A 14,722-nucleotide genomic window follows, 5' to 3' on the forward strand; every position below is an offset into this window, starting at 1 on the left:
ATTTTTACCGACCGAATCAAGAAATGTCTTAAGGAAATAGATTTAACACGATCACAAAGTATGCGCAAAATGTTTGCATTGAATATTATCTCCTTTTAATTGAACACTAGAATTGAAATTAAGTATTTCAATCGTATTATCAACTGTAATAAATTTCCACTTATTCTATCTGGCGGTTACAACATCAACTTCGCTAATAAAAAAATCCGAGCGATTGATAACTTTTCTTTCGGACAAAGTGAATTTGAAAAAAGGGGACCACCCTTGACGCGGTATTTTCCACATATTTAGAGGATATCAAGTCTCAAACTTATGTTTCTTATTTCAGTTACCATAACCCTATAGTTTCTCACTGGAAATGAAAGCACAATTGCATCACAAAATCACAAAAACGGGTTTAAATAGTTTTTGAATATGTTTAATGGATACATGTATAATAATATTTAATATTAATAAATGTCTTGTATTTTAATTTAAATTGCCAAAAATAATGTTTTGTTCTGAATAACCTATATGTATTGTAAAAAAATACAAATATTTGAAAAAATATTAATTTTATTCAATAAATATTACTTATAGGACACCACGCTCAAAAATTCTAACTTGAACATAATGTAATTAGAAAAAACTTGAAGCAATATCAAAGAAAAAAAATACTGCAAAAACAAATTAAATATATAATTATAATTGCATAAGTTGATAAAAAATGTTATTCAATAGCTTTACCGCGGCAATCGTTTTATTTACTAAAATATATTATCATTAAATCAGGTAATATATCTGAGGGTACAAATAAGTAGTTAACAACTAACGTCTTAATATAATTTTCACACTTTAGTGTGTCTTATCCTTGATATCTTTTCGCGCAAGCGCAAATTGCAACCAACCCCATATTAAACGTATCAGCAATATGGTCAGCAGAATTGCTAAAGCCAGACCACCAAATAAGATCAGCATGCTATCTATACTATGATATTGTATGAAACTCAAATCCTGTCCGACGCAATGTAAGTGCTTGGCTCCCTTATGTCTCACCACATATTCTACCCAATAGGCAGCCAAGTCTAACGGATTTATTGGTTGATCGCGATAAATCGCTGAAACAGCCGCAACACGCTTCGCATAGCTGTCATCATTCAACATACGTTCAATGGCGGCTTTGAATTTATCTCTCGTGAAACTAGCGTAGTCCATACTTATGCCATAACCGCCAGCTTCGGCGCGATTCATATTGAGAAACTGATCAGCAAAGATCGGTATGCCAATAAAAGGTTTGCCATGATAAATGGACTCTGTGGTGCTGAGTAAACCGCCATGTGTAATGAAGAATTTCACATTCGGGTGTGCCAAAATATCGTCCTGTGGAAACCATTCACTTATATATACATTATCCGGCTTGCCCTCGAGTTGCGGATCTTCGAATTTCCATAGTATACGCTGTTTTAAGCCACGGAATGTTTCAAGTATAGCCTTACGTTTTTCCAAAGGCAAAAACTTACTACGCAAATAGGATCCCATTGAGAAATAGATGACTCCATGTTTCGATTCATTGATAAATCGTTCCAAATCGGCAGGTAGTGGTGAGCGTTTTCGATTAATGTGCATGCCTCCAACTTCGATCTGATTATGGACATATGGACGTGGAAAACTGAGCGAGACGTGCTGATTGAGCAGCACTAATGCAGCGTTGCGACGCACCTCGTACATATCACGCTTGTTGTGTGGAAAGAATTCCCTATAAATCGCTGCTTGTTTCGGCAAATAATATAGATCGAGCAACAAACGTTCGAATATATTATATGCAAAGTTGCCCACACGTTGCCACAGCGTCATGCGATCATTGAATGGCAACATAGCGCTTGCCACGTATGAAGGGGGGCTGGGTGAACCGACCTTTTTTATTAAACAAAAAATAAATAAAATATTTAATTTGTATTATAATAATATGTTTTCTCGTTAGAATATCTACCATATCTGTGTTCCAGGGGTGTGCGCCAAAGGTGCCTAAACCTATTAGTGGCACATTGTAATGTTCACTTAGCCCATATAGCGCTTCAGCGAGAAATATTTCACAAATAACAGCATCGAAGGTCTGATTACTAGCAATTAGCGCTTGTACATTGCTTTCTTCTAGAAATGTGCGCGTCATATTAAGACCCATTTCATGGAAATTCCATATGCCCTCTGTAATACTCCCTCCGGTGGTTTGCAAAAGGAACCCTCCCGCGGCTATATATAGTAGATATCAATTAATTTATGGACACATATTTTGTTAAAAGTGTTAAAATAAATTAATTCGAATTAACAAAAATTATTTTAACCTTAAAAAAATTCGACAATATTTAATAATTTATAATGCTGGATAAATTTTTTCTGTCTGAAAATAAGTAATCTTTTTACGAAAGTTAGCGATCTTCAGACATGCACTGACCGCTATTCACAGTGAAGCCATTAACACCTTCACCGGCTCCCTATCAGTGAAAGGCGTACTTGGAGTCTTACTACCTGCCATTGCAGACGAAGAGCTCGAGTTGCCACGGGAATCCCGAGTGGCCCTTGCGCAAGGTACTGTAGCAGGTTAAGCTCCTACTTATACAGAATCGACTCCGACGTACCAAATATACATATGTCGAGCATGGAACGAGTATTCGCATGACACTAACCACCTCTTTGCATGCTCTACGAATACCAATTATCTAACAGCTTTCTCCGTATGCTCCAACCCCGTCGACACAGCTCGTTTCCTGCCGTTAGATAATTTCGAAGACAATCAAACTGAACCTTACCATCCAAGCGGGAGTAGATAACCATTACAACAACAGTAACATTAACAATATTACCAGAAGACGGTTGTCCCAAATTTGGTGAGCAATCAAACTCGGAAACTTAAGATAGTGACTAACATTTTACTGATTATCCCTGCTTTAATTATCATACTTTGCTGGTAAAATAACACTGGTCTGCAATGAAATCCTCCTTTAAAAAATTTGGTCATAAATATGACGATTCAAATGTCCTGAATCGATCCCCGTTGGCCGATTTTCTCCATCACGTCTAGATTTTTTTATATGAATTTTTTTTTTATATTTCAAAAATTTGGGTTTTTTTCCACTTTTTTGTGTGTCTACGTTACAAGCCGTGTATATGTGGCGACACCCACATTAAACATATCTTTAAATTTATTTCATTCATGCATTCACAGGTTAATATTAAGTTCATTTATATTAGTACAACTAAGGGTTAAGTTATCCTATATTCTACTTAACATTGTTATCCTAAGAGTTACACTACTGCTATCTCTCTTACATACAATAATTAAGCTGTCATAATAATGTATTACATATTGAGAGCATCATCACCTGATGCTGATCACCGTTACCTATACCTCTATATCAATTATTTTGGTAAGTTTTGCATGAAGTTTATGTTCCCTAGGCAAGAAGACTTTACAAGTTACTTCTCCAAAGAAGATGATGTGATATATTGTAATGATGCTGTAGGACTTCTTGAAGAACTGAGTTTTCCAGGAGATTCAAGTGAATGGAGACTTTTTATTGATGCTTCGAAAATAAGCTTAAAAGCCGTTCTACTCCATAATGGTAATAAATACCCATCTGTACCCGTTGCACATGCTACAAACATGAAGGAAAATTATGCAAACCTAGAAGTATTACTTGAAAAAATTCAATATTCTCAATACCTATGGAATATTTGTGCTGATTTAAAAGTCGTCGCCATACTTACTGGATTACAAGGAGGATACACAAAGTTTTGCTGTTTTCTTTGTGAATGGGACAGTCGCGCAAGATTACATTACAAACAAAAATCTTGGCCTCTGAGAAAAAGTTTAACTCCTGGGCTTAAAAATGTATCTCAGAAACCTTTAGTCCCAAGTGAGAAAATTTTTCTGCCACCACTTCACATAAAGTTGGGACTTATGAAAAACTTTGTGAAAGCGATGAATAAAGATGGTGCAGGTTTTCAATATTTAAAAACCAAATTTCCTCGAATCAGTGACGCAAAATTGAAGGAAGGGATTTTTGTAGGTCCGCAGATACGTGAGCTAATGAAAGATGAAGCTTTTGAATCGAAGTTGAGCAAAACAGAAAAAAGAGCTTGGGTGGCGTTTGTGAAAGTGTGTCATAATTTTCTTGGGAATACCAAAGTTGACAACTACCGACAAATCATTCGGGAGCTTCTTTCTGCTTATAAATCTTTAGGATGCAATATGTCACTCAAGATTCATTTTTTGGACTCACATTTGGATTTCTTTCCTGAAAATCTTGGAGCCGTATCAGATGAGCATGGTGAAAGGTTTCATCAAGATATAATGCAGATTGAAAAACGCTACAATGGGAAATGGTCAGCAGCAATGCTTGCTGATTTCTGTTGGTCACTTCCCCGAGAAACTCCAATGGAAACAATGAAAAGGAAAAAAACTACAAAATAACATCATCTTATCATCATAAAATCATACTTTAAGATTTTTCACTGTAAAACTTGGACCGTCATATTTTTTAATTTTCTTATAATAATAATTGATACCTTAATAATTCTGTTTTTTAATTAAATAAATAATTTATGGAAAATCTACGTGTGGTACTTATTTGTATGTCGAATTCCGTGTTTAGAGCACAAAATATAAAGAATTCATGCATGAAACCCAGAAGGAGAAAACAAATTTTTTTTTTGCAGACCAGTGTAATTGGTGATGATGCCAGAACTATAGCATAGTGGTTCGGCAGTTCCAACAAATAAGCTGGCGAAGAGATTGCAGAGAAATGGGCGTGTGTAAATCGCCCATGTAAGATTGATATCTTAAAAACTGTAGGACTAGTTCGCATATACTATAGATACAGACAAACGGATAGGCGGGCATGTCTAAATAGACTTAACTATATATATTTGCTAGAAATGAAATTAATTACATATGTTAGCATCTATTTGAAAAGTCTACAATATGACAATTGATTAGGCGTCTAACATTCCAACTTTTGTCTAGTAAATTTATTACCGCTAAATTTTCACGGTTGGACAGTGTTTTAGTAATAGATTAGCTGTAAATATTCTAGTACGGCGCCCAAAATGCTCGTTTAAGAGTACACTTTCATATGATATGAGATATATATAAAATTAATGTTCACTTAATATTGTTTCATTCTGGATGCCATTCCTTATCGAGTGCTTTCGCAACATCTAAGAAATCCCTTGCGCAGTGCTGCATGCATGCAAAAGAATGCGGAGTGGTTCCATGTTACCGGTTATTTCAGTTCTCTAAAATAGGCAAAATTCTTCTTAAAGGAATTATTAAAGGAACTTTTAACTAATTGGATGGTATGAAGAAAGGCGGTTCTGGTTTATTGGGTTTTTGGAGACATTGTTATTTAGCGCATATCCATTGACTTCGGTAGAGGTTGTGTCTGAGTAGAGCATTGTAGGAAAATGTAAGAAGTCTCGCACATTTTTGAGATAGGTATTTAACACTAAATCAATCAGTTATATCAAATCCAGACGATATTTTAAGTTTAAGTATTTGGTTGACTTCCAAAGGTTATGTTCAGGAATGTTTGCATGCGTATCTAAATTCTATAGAATTTGATTTGCTGTCTATTGGTATTTTATTTCGCGTAGTTTCGAGTTCATATCTTTAGTTACTTTGTCTAACATTCTTAACTCTTTTATTAGCCGTTTCTACAGAATATATAGTAATGGTGTTTTGACGTGATTTGCTCTTTAAAGTAAGTAAAAAGCAATTCTGCGTAATGGATGGCCTTTGTAAACTTCTCCACTACTAAGTCTATCTCATCGCTAGACATTAGCGCTATATCCAAACTAGTGATAACTATTGAGAATTCAAACCAGTTTTTTAATATAACATTATCCGTATTTTGTGTAATAATTTTTCAAGGTTTTTTCCCACTCGACGCGTTTCTTTTTGGGTTAATTTGGGTTAATTATGTGTGGAAACCTATTAAGGATGCTAACCGTTATAGTCCGTAATTGCAATGAATGCTTATCTAGCTTTTGAAAAAATAGTTTCAGTCAGGTACACTGTTGCTGTAGTTATATAAATATGCATACCTTTAATTTGAAGAGCGCCGTTTTGTATATTTATTAAGTTAATGCTATTTACTTTCTAGCATTTGAGTGTATTTACAACAAATAATGCAGACCCACCGTGTGCTTTGTCGGATGGGTGGTTAGAAATAACAGTACTAGTACAAGTATGTCATTGAAAAAATAACTAGATTACTGAAACTTATCTATGACAAGTCTCAATGAGTGATGTTTCACAACTGTTCGTCTGTTATATTATTGAACGACTAAGTCTATTATAATATTCAAAACTTAATTGATTTTGTACCAAAATCTATACTTATATACTTGTTTTAAGTGAAAATATTATATGACACAATCCCGGTCATGAATTCTATTTACACAGCAATCCATATATATTTAAATGTGGCCACTAAACTCACAGTCCATTTGTGCCGATTTGTATGTTTCTATATAAATATAATTCGCCAGCGGCTTCTTTATTGGAAATGGTGAAATGACAGTAACCTGGTGACCTCTACGCGCCAGCTCCTTGAATAACGATGAACCGACGATGTGATGCGATCTGATCCGGCTATGAAGTACGCCTAAGAAACGGTAGGCCTGCAAATTGCTGGCACACAGCAGCATAGCTATGGCCATTAAAATCACACTGAGTAAATGCATTTATTTACTTAAGACTCACAACAAAAACACACAATTAAAAATATGGAATTTATGTAAACTGTTCAATCGTTAAGTTATCAAAATTACTTTCACAATTTCTTTATAACTAAGCACTACAAATCACTGTTTCGTCGATGTTTGCCCGAATTGATTTCTCGTAGGTTGCTGTGCATCATAAGCATATGAATTGACTGACCAACGTCAATACAGATGTGCCGTTATTTATTTAACTCATTGCCAACTGATATCTACAGCGAACGCTTCTATTTTGTGCTATTTTGCATTGCTCTTTCGCACTATTTTATCTCTGAAATGCATTTAAGTACAACTATTAAGTATTATTCAAAGCACTCTCTTGCTGATAACAGGTTTGCGCAACCCTTAGAAAATTAGTGTTACGCGCAATAAATTCATTACAGCCCATAAATAATTATTTGTGTTATGCTATGTATAAAACCCTAACAAACATTAGCAGAGATATAATTAATATATCCGATCTTACAGCTGGGAAACTACTATAGCTTGTAAACAACAACAACATAGCACGAAAATTCATAACAACAAAAACATTGCATCGCATGACAGTGATATGTTTCAAAGTGAACTACACGGAACGATTTACGCATCGTGTCTTGTTTCGTTAAATTACAACGTTTATTCAATTTTTAAAATCCCTTAATACGTATATCGAAAGACAGTACCTTGTGGCGTCGTTTTTCTAATTTTTCATAAAAATCAACTATTCGATAAAGTTGAGTTGTCTTGGTACACCAGCACGGTAAGGTCATACCATCCCAACTCCGTGAAGTGCATAAGCTGCCAAGAGCTGCTATGAAACGCACTATAACACCTGTTTGCGACAGTTGCCCACAATTGACGATCATTACAATATCTATGTTACATAATAGTACCGCCAAGAAACCAACAATTTTTTATTTAGATTAAACCATTGCATATAGTTATTATCTTTCAAAGCAACTACACAATTATAAACGGATAATTTTTATAACATAAGAATTATATAATACAAGTTTTCACTATTACATTAATTGCAATAATTCTCACACTTTAGTGTGTCTTCTCCTTGATATCCTTTCGAGCAAGCGCAAATTGCAACCAACCCCATATTAAACGTATCAGCAACATGGTCAGCAGAATTGCTAAAGCCAGACCACCAAATAAGATCAGCATGCTATCTATACTATGATATTGTATGAAACTCAAATCCTGTCCGGCGCAATGTAAGTGCTTGGCTCCCTTATGTCTCACCACATATTCTACCCAATAGGCAGCCAAGTCCAACGGATTTATTGGTTGATCGCGATAAATCGCTGAAATAGCCGCCAAACGCTTCGCATAACTGTCATCATTCAACATACGTTCAATAGCGACTTTGAATTTCTCTTTCGTGAAATTAGTGTAATCCACACTTATGCCATAACCGCCAGCTTCGGCACGATTCATATTGAGAAACTGATCGCCGAAGATCGGTATGCCAATAAAAGGTTTGCCATGATAAATGGACTCTGTGGTGCTGAGTAAACCGCCATGTGTAATGAAGATTTTCACATTCGGGTGTGCCAAAATATCGTCCTGTGGAAACCATTCACTTATATATACATTATCCGGCTTGCCCTCGAGTTGCGGATCTTCGAATTTCCATAGTATACGCTGTTTTAAGCCACGGAATGTTTCAAGTATTGCCTTACGTTTTTCCAAAGGCAAAAATTTGCTACGCAGGTTGGAACCCATTGAGAAATAGATGACTCCATGTTTCGATTCATTGATAAATCGTTCCAAATCGACAGGTAGTGGTGAGCGTTTTCGATTAATGTGCATGCCTCCAACTTCGATCTGATTATGGACATATGGACGTGGAAAACTGAGCGACACGTGCTGATTGAGCAGCACTAATGCAGCGTTGCGACGCACCTCGTACATATCACGCTTATTGTGCGGAAAGAATTCCTTATAAATCGCTGCTTGTTTCGGCAAATAATATAGATCGAGCAACAAACGTTCGAATATATTATATGCAAAGTTGCCCACACGTTGCCACAGCGTCATGCGATCATTGAATGGCAACATAGCGCTTGCTACGTATGAAGGGGGGCTGGGTGAACCGACCTTTTTTATTAAACAAAAAATAAAATAAAATATTTAATTTGCATTAAAGTAATTTGTTTTCTCGTTAGTTTATCTACCATATCTGTGTTCCAGGGATGTGCGCCAAATGTGCCTAAACCTATTAGTGGCACATTGTAATGTTCACTTAGACCATATAGCGCTTCAGAGAGAAATATTTCACAAATAACTGCATCGAAGGTCTGATTACTAGCAAGTAGTGCTTTAACATTGTCTTCTTCCAGAAATGTGCGCGACATATTAAGACCCATTTCATGGAAATTCCGCACATTCTCTATAACACTCCGCTCACTAATTTGCAGAAGAAAAGCTGCGGAGCCTGCGAATAACAGATGCAAATATATACAAGTATAAAGAAAAATATTTGTTTTTTATTTTAAGTTACTAATTTTTCGACTCTTAGCTGTAATGTTAAGAAACATGTGTATATTAATCTAAATATAGTTGTAGGTAATTTTCAGTTCAACAACACTTCCTTAAAAAAAAAAACACTTGTGAAAGTAATAACAAAATTGCCTAGTCAAAGCACAAGTGATTATAATGTTACCTCGTAAAATTGTATAAGAGCTTTGTTAATATATTTTTAATTATCAGTCAACTCTTATATGCATGACAGTTATATGTTTTATATGCCGCTCTCTATATTGAAGTTTTTAATATCATAACTGCGATCATACTAAACATCATATATACATACATATAACTATGAATATAATATAATACGAAATATAAGTTTAACTGCTATAATATATATACGTATTTGTCAAAGCGTTGAACGTGGAAGGGTATTGTTTTAATTACATTTATAGAATTGCCAAAGTTTAGTATGGAAAAGTTGAAAGATCATTTATTGGAAAGTGAATCGACGAAAAGTTTTGATAGTCGAAACTTTCTTAGGTAACCATAGCTGTTTTTTATGCTTCATGTTTTCCGAGTTTTGTTATGTAAAATGAAAATGCATATTTAAAAATAAGCGAGAGCTAATCTTGCACTTTAAATGCGTTTTTCTAAGACCAGACTTTTTCAATAAGATAACCACGATTTATTTAAACTTTTCAGAAAATATTTTTTATAGACCTCTCTCGAGTATGAACTAGCCGAGTTTCCAAATTTCAATTTTTATTATTTTTAAAAAATACGAGAAAATTAAAAAAAATGTTAAAATCGTTTTTCAAACATACGCAATTTTGTCAAACGAAAATTTTTACTTACTTACAATAGCGATATGATTGCAGATTGATAATCTTTTTTTCTCATTTTAGATGACTAGGCGTGTTGAAAACATGGGTATGCTTATGTGTCAATTTTTTGAGACCCCCGACTACATCATCTGCCAGTTTTTTAAATGTTTAACTTTTATATAGTAAAAATATTGATTGCGTTGTTTTTGCGACACTTTAGAAATTACCTAAAATTCATGTCTCTAGACTAGAAAACCCCCTTAATACAAAATAATTGCAAAGTGCACTTGTACCTTGTGCATGTCTATGCATATACACACTGAAAGTTTTTCAATTAACAAGGTTACTTACATACATAGCTAAGTTGCTATTTGAACACTTGTTTGCTTATAATCGCGTACATAAGTCTACGTATATGCTTATTCATGCATGCGCTGCGGTTATCGCACTGAATTGCACTTGAGCTTTTACGAAAAACAAAGAAAAAATATTTGCATTGCCGGCAATATTACATGCATATCTTTTAATTGATTGCATAATGAGTAACGACAAATAATACTTAAGCTCTTAAGTTTATAGCACTCACTCTCCATGACTGCCTTTATTCTAGGTGTTTCTATGTCGACATAATTCTCCAGCGGCTTCTTTAGTGGAAATGGTGAAATGACAGTAACCTGGTGACCTCTACGCGCCAGCTCCTTGAACAGCGATGAGCCGACGATGTGATGCGATCTGGCGCCGGTATGCAGAATGCCCAAGAAGCGGTAGGCCTGCACATTGGCGGTACACAGCAGAGCTGTGACCATTAATATGACACTTAGTAAATGCATTTATTTATTTCACAATCACAACAAAATGCACACAATAAATGAAGTCTAACGTTGGTAAACAATTGAATTGTTAAGTAATTAAAAAAAAGGTTCTCTTTTTTTCGCAATTTTACACAATTAAAAACTACAATACTACAATTGCGTCGATCTCTCTAAAATTTCCTATATTTAATCGAATGTTACGCATTTTAAGAGTAGTGACTGACTGTCCACCGTCAAAACCAATATTCCGTTATATATCTGCATATATATATATGGTTAGATTTGTGTTGCATTCACAGCTGTTTGTATATTTGTAAGCACTTCTGCAAGTTCTTGTTCTATAGTTGAGTATATCTACATACAAACCTACATATTTACGTATTGTATGTGGCTATACTCTTCCTGCTCGTGCACAATGTTTACTGTAATCTCAGCTGCTACTGAGAGAACCGCCAATCGACTGTGAGCGAAGCGTCAAAGAGTACAATATAATAATTGTATGAGTAATCTGCCCAGTAATTACAGTAAAGGTTATAAATGTGATATCATTTATTGATATAATCGTTAGTGCTAATGTATGTAAGTATATGCGCGCATATTCCACAATTAAGGTTTATCGATTGTTTTAGAGCTCGCGCTTTTCTACTTAAAGCTGTACATTTAAAGCTGCTTTGAAATTTAGACAGACAAAAATGTTTTCTCTTAGTCGGCATCAAATATTCCCACAATATTTTTAAGCCAATATACGTTGTATATATATACATATATACATACATATATATAACCAATTTGTATTATACATATCTGCCGGCTCTTCAAATATTTATTTTCTGAGCTTTTATAAATTTTAATGTTCTTAATCTAGTAGAGCACCCTAATATAGACGCTTACATATTTTAGGGTCGTGTGTTCCAAAAATAACAGAAACTCACTTATGCTTAAACACTGAACACATAGACGACGGCAAGCGCAGGCAGCATCTGTCAAATATTGAAATACCCACGTTCTTAAGAGCACAGCTATTTAGACAGCAGCACGATTTAACGGAAACAGGGGGTTTGCAGCTGTCGCTAAATTAAAGCCATTTCTAGTTTTGTCGACGAGAATGGGCAGCTGTATTGTTGCCACTAATATGTGAAATGTAAAATTATTCAAAGCTCTAACAAGTCTAAAGTTATTTTACGAACATACTATGATATACATATGTATCATTTGTACTAAGAATTGATAATTTAAAACAATAAATCGAACTGGCAACAACGAAATTGTGTACATCAGCTGTTTGATATGTCGCCGTCTGCCGTTTTCAAAATGATCAAAATGCTGGCTTAAAGATGACATTTGCCGACAAGAAAATTTCGCTGTCGTGCAGTCGTCTTTGTGTTCAAAGCATTACACCCGTTCTAATATCAAAACATGATCAATTATATAATTTAGAGAAACTTTCAATGATAACCTGACATTCTCTTCTAATCGCGCGTAAGAGAATGCTTTATTATGGTATGCACCCCTACACATGTGTCTTATACAAGTATACTCTGGTATTATGATAAAGCTTTCTTATAGTAAAGAGTATATTGCATGCGAAATGAGGAGAGAGTTATTATATGAGTACAAACTCAACCTTAAAAATTTTATGAGATCACATATTTGGCAAGTAATGCAACGACAGGGATAAGCAATGACTTTTAAATTTTTATATAGCATTATCGGTCACAACGAATCATTTTTGAGAAACAAGAAATAAAAATAAAAACAAACAAAAAAGAAAACGGCATATTACAACAACTTATGAATTACTGGATTTACAATATTTTCTTGTTTTATTGTACTTTATCAAAATTGTTTGCTGTGTGTTTAAAAATAACTTTAACATTTCGATGATTGTATGTATGTCAGTATATACATAAGTATAACTGTATACAATGTATATCACAAAAGTTATCTGCTTATATGTATATTCTTAATACAGGTTATTGTTTACTACCTGATTGGTATATGTTTTGTCTTACTATATAATTTAATTCAAATTATTTTGTTGAGTATAGACTTCTATATTACATCTACATTCATTTAGCTATAAAAGTAAGCCAAGCGCTACAAAATTTTAAATTGAGGCAGAAGTATTAAAAAGAGATGAAAATATGGTTGATGACTATGAATAAAACAGCTCGTTATTTATTAACTGAAGATATTCGTTCTCAAACGCTTCGATTGTTGCCCACAAAAATGCCGTTTCGTTACTTGGTGTGGTTTTTTATACATTTTGTTGCATTAGTTGTTTAATTTTAATTTACAGAATAATATTTGAATTTCAAGAAGATCTTAATATTATCTAAGGTTAAGATTAAATAATTTCAAGATAAAATTTATAACTACGCTTGCCGATTCTTCATATGGAGACATTTTTTTAAAACTGAAGCAATGCTTCATGGAGTATGACGGGACGGTGGTATAAAAAATGCAAGGACAACCAGTATGAATTGCATTTCAATATGTTTTCTCTACTAGGTCCTTAAGCGGTCTTGCACCAACGTACCGTCCATATCAACATAATCACAACTTACTCATTAGAGGTAACGATTAATTTTGGGGAAAATATTAAATATTTTAAACACGGAACATAAATGATCAGCATGACGAGCTGAGTCCATTTAAAACAATTTCTTGGGAAATACCATTGTTGTCTTAGATAATGATGCGTTTCAAATATCTCGTCAAATGAAAACAGTTTTCATGCAAGCACTTAACTCCATTCGTTCGGCGGTTCCGACAAATTAATAGCTTCTTCGGGAGTATAAAACATGTTCAAAGTTTCAAAACAATATTTCAAAATCTGAGGGACTAGTTCGCGTATATACAGACAGACCGACATGGCTAAATCAACTCAGCTCGTCACGGTGATCATTTATATAGGTATACAAGTATGCTTTATAGGGTCTCCGCCGTGTTCTTTTGGATGTTATAAACTTCGTGGCAAATCAATATAACCTGTTTAGGGTATGAAAATGGTTGACAGAATATTGCAGAAATTTAAGCAATGTGTTTTGCCAAAATAGGCAAATAAGCAAAACGAAAATGAATACGCAGCTAAAGCGCAACACAGACGAAAGCTATGCCGTCTAGGCACATTTCTGGAGCGCGTTTATTTTTTTGCACAGAAAAGTTACACAAATTGAAAACAAACAAAGGACCGTATGCAATGCAAAAGGAAAAGCAGCGCACGGAAATGAATTGAAAAGCAAGGAAATGAGTAGAAAACTTATATAGACAATAAGTGTGTGTGAAATCAACTTCGAGCTAACGAAACGACACGATGCTAACAGAAGCAACAACTGGCAAAGCGCTTATTTGCAAATCACATATATATACATATATATATATATATATATACATATATTAGTCTAGGTAAAAAAAAGAATGCGTTTTTTCGCTTCGTGCTCTGATAGATAGGTTCCTAGGTACCTCTAAGATGATCTTCCCGTTACTATTAAGAGCTCATACTTGGAATACTAATTTTTCAGAATACGGAGCGAAATAAAAAACACTTTTTTTGTTTTAAACCACCCTTATATACATATATACTTACGTATGTACACTTGCACACATATGCGTATGTAAATTTACTTTCATATTTCGAAAAGCGCATAATGTCGCTTCCGCCGAATATTTTATTTGTATATTACTGCTTTTAGCATACAAATTCATTTCTTTATGAACAGGAACCAGCGAAAAATATATGAATTCGAAGAAAAATATATCAGAGTGTACATATATGATTGATTTTTCGCTATATGGAAAAAAAGTGTTTGCTCGCGTTTAAATAGACGTGTGTATAAATATACATACACACTTTGAAGC

General features: G+C 34.3%; 2 protein-coding genes across 3 annotated transcripts; both read right to left on the bottom strand.

Annotated features, from left to right (window-relative positions):
• Window positions 1-402: 402 nt before the first annotated feature.
• Window positions 403-6,914, bottom strand: LOC138857306 (UDP-glycosyltransferase UGT5-like). Of its 2 annotated transcripts, XM_070109655.1 has the most exons (4): window positions 6,811-6,914; window positions 6,480-6,689; window positions 1,970-2,229; window positions 403-1,893 (listed from the first exon to the last, which is right to left on the bottom strand). In XM_070109655.1, the coding sequence occupies exons 2-4, from the start codon at window positions 6,685-6,687 to the stop codon at window positions 835-837; spliced, it is 1,527 nt and encodes a 508-aa protein (XP_069965756.1). In that variant the 5' UTR covers window positions 6,688-6,689; window positions 6,811-6,914; the 3' UTR covers window positions 403-834. The 2 variants fall into 2 exon arrangements, with proteins under 2 accessions (XP_069965756.1, XP_069965750.1); XM_070109649.1 differs by having other exon boundaries at window positions 6,480-6,892.
• Window positions 6,915-7,340: 426 nt separating this feature from the next.
• LOC106620513 (UDP-glycosyltransferase UGT5) lies at window positions 7,341-11,101 on the bottom strand. The gene is made up of 3 exons (XM_070109644.1): window positions 10,636-11,101; window positions 8,928-9,187; window positions 7,341-8,850 (listed from the first exon to the last, which is right to left on the bottom strand). Exons 1-3 carry the CDS (start codon window positions 10,877-10,879, stop codon window positions 7,792-7,794), a joined length of 1,563 nt encoding a protein of 520 aa, XP_069965745.1. The 5' UTR covers window positions 10,880-11,101; the 3' UTR covers window positions 7,341-7,791.
• Window positions 11,102-14,722: the final 3,621 nt, after the last annotated feature.

The sequence above is a fragment of the Bactrocera oleae genome, chromosome 2, assembly GCF_042242935.1.
Source record: "Bactrocera oleae isolate idBacOlea1 chromosome 2, idBacOlea1, whole genome shotgun sequence".
In the NCBI taxonomy this organism is placed as follows: Eukaryota; Metazoa; Arthropoda; class Insecta; order Diptera; family Tephritidae; genus Bactrocera; species Bactrocera oleae.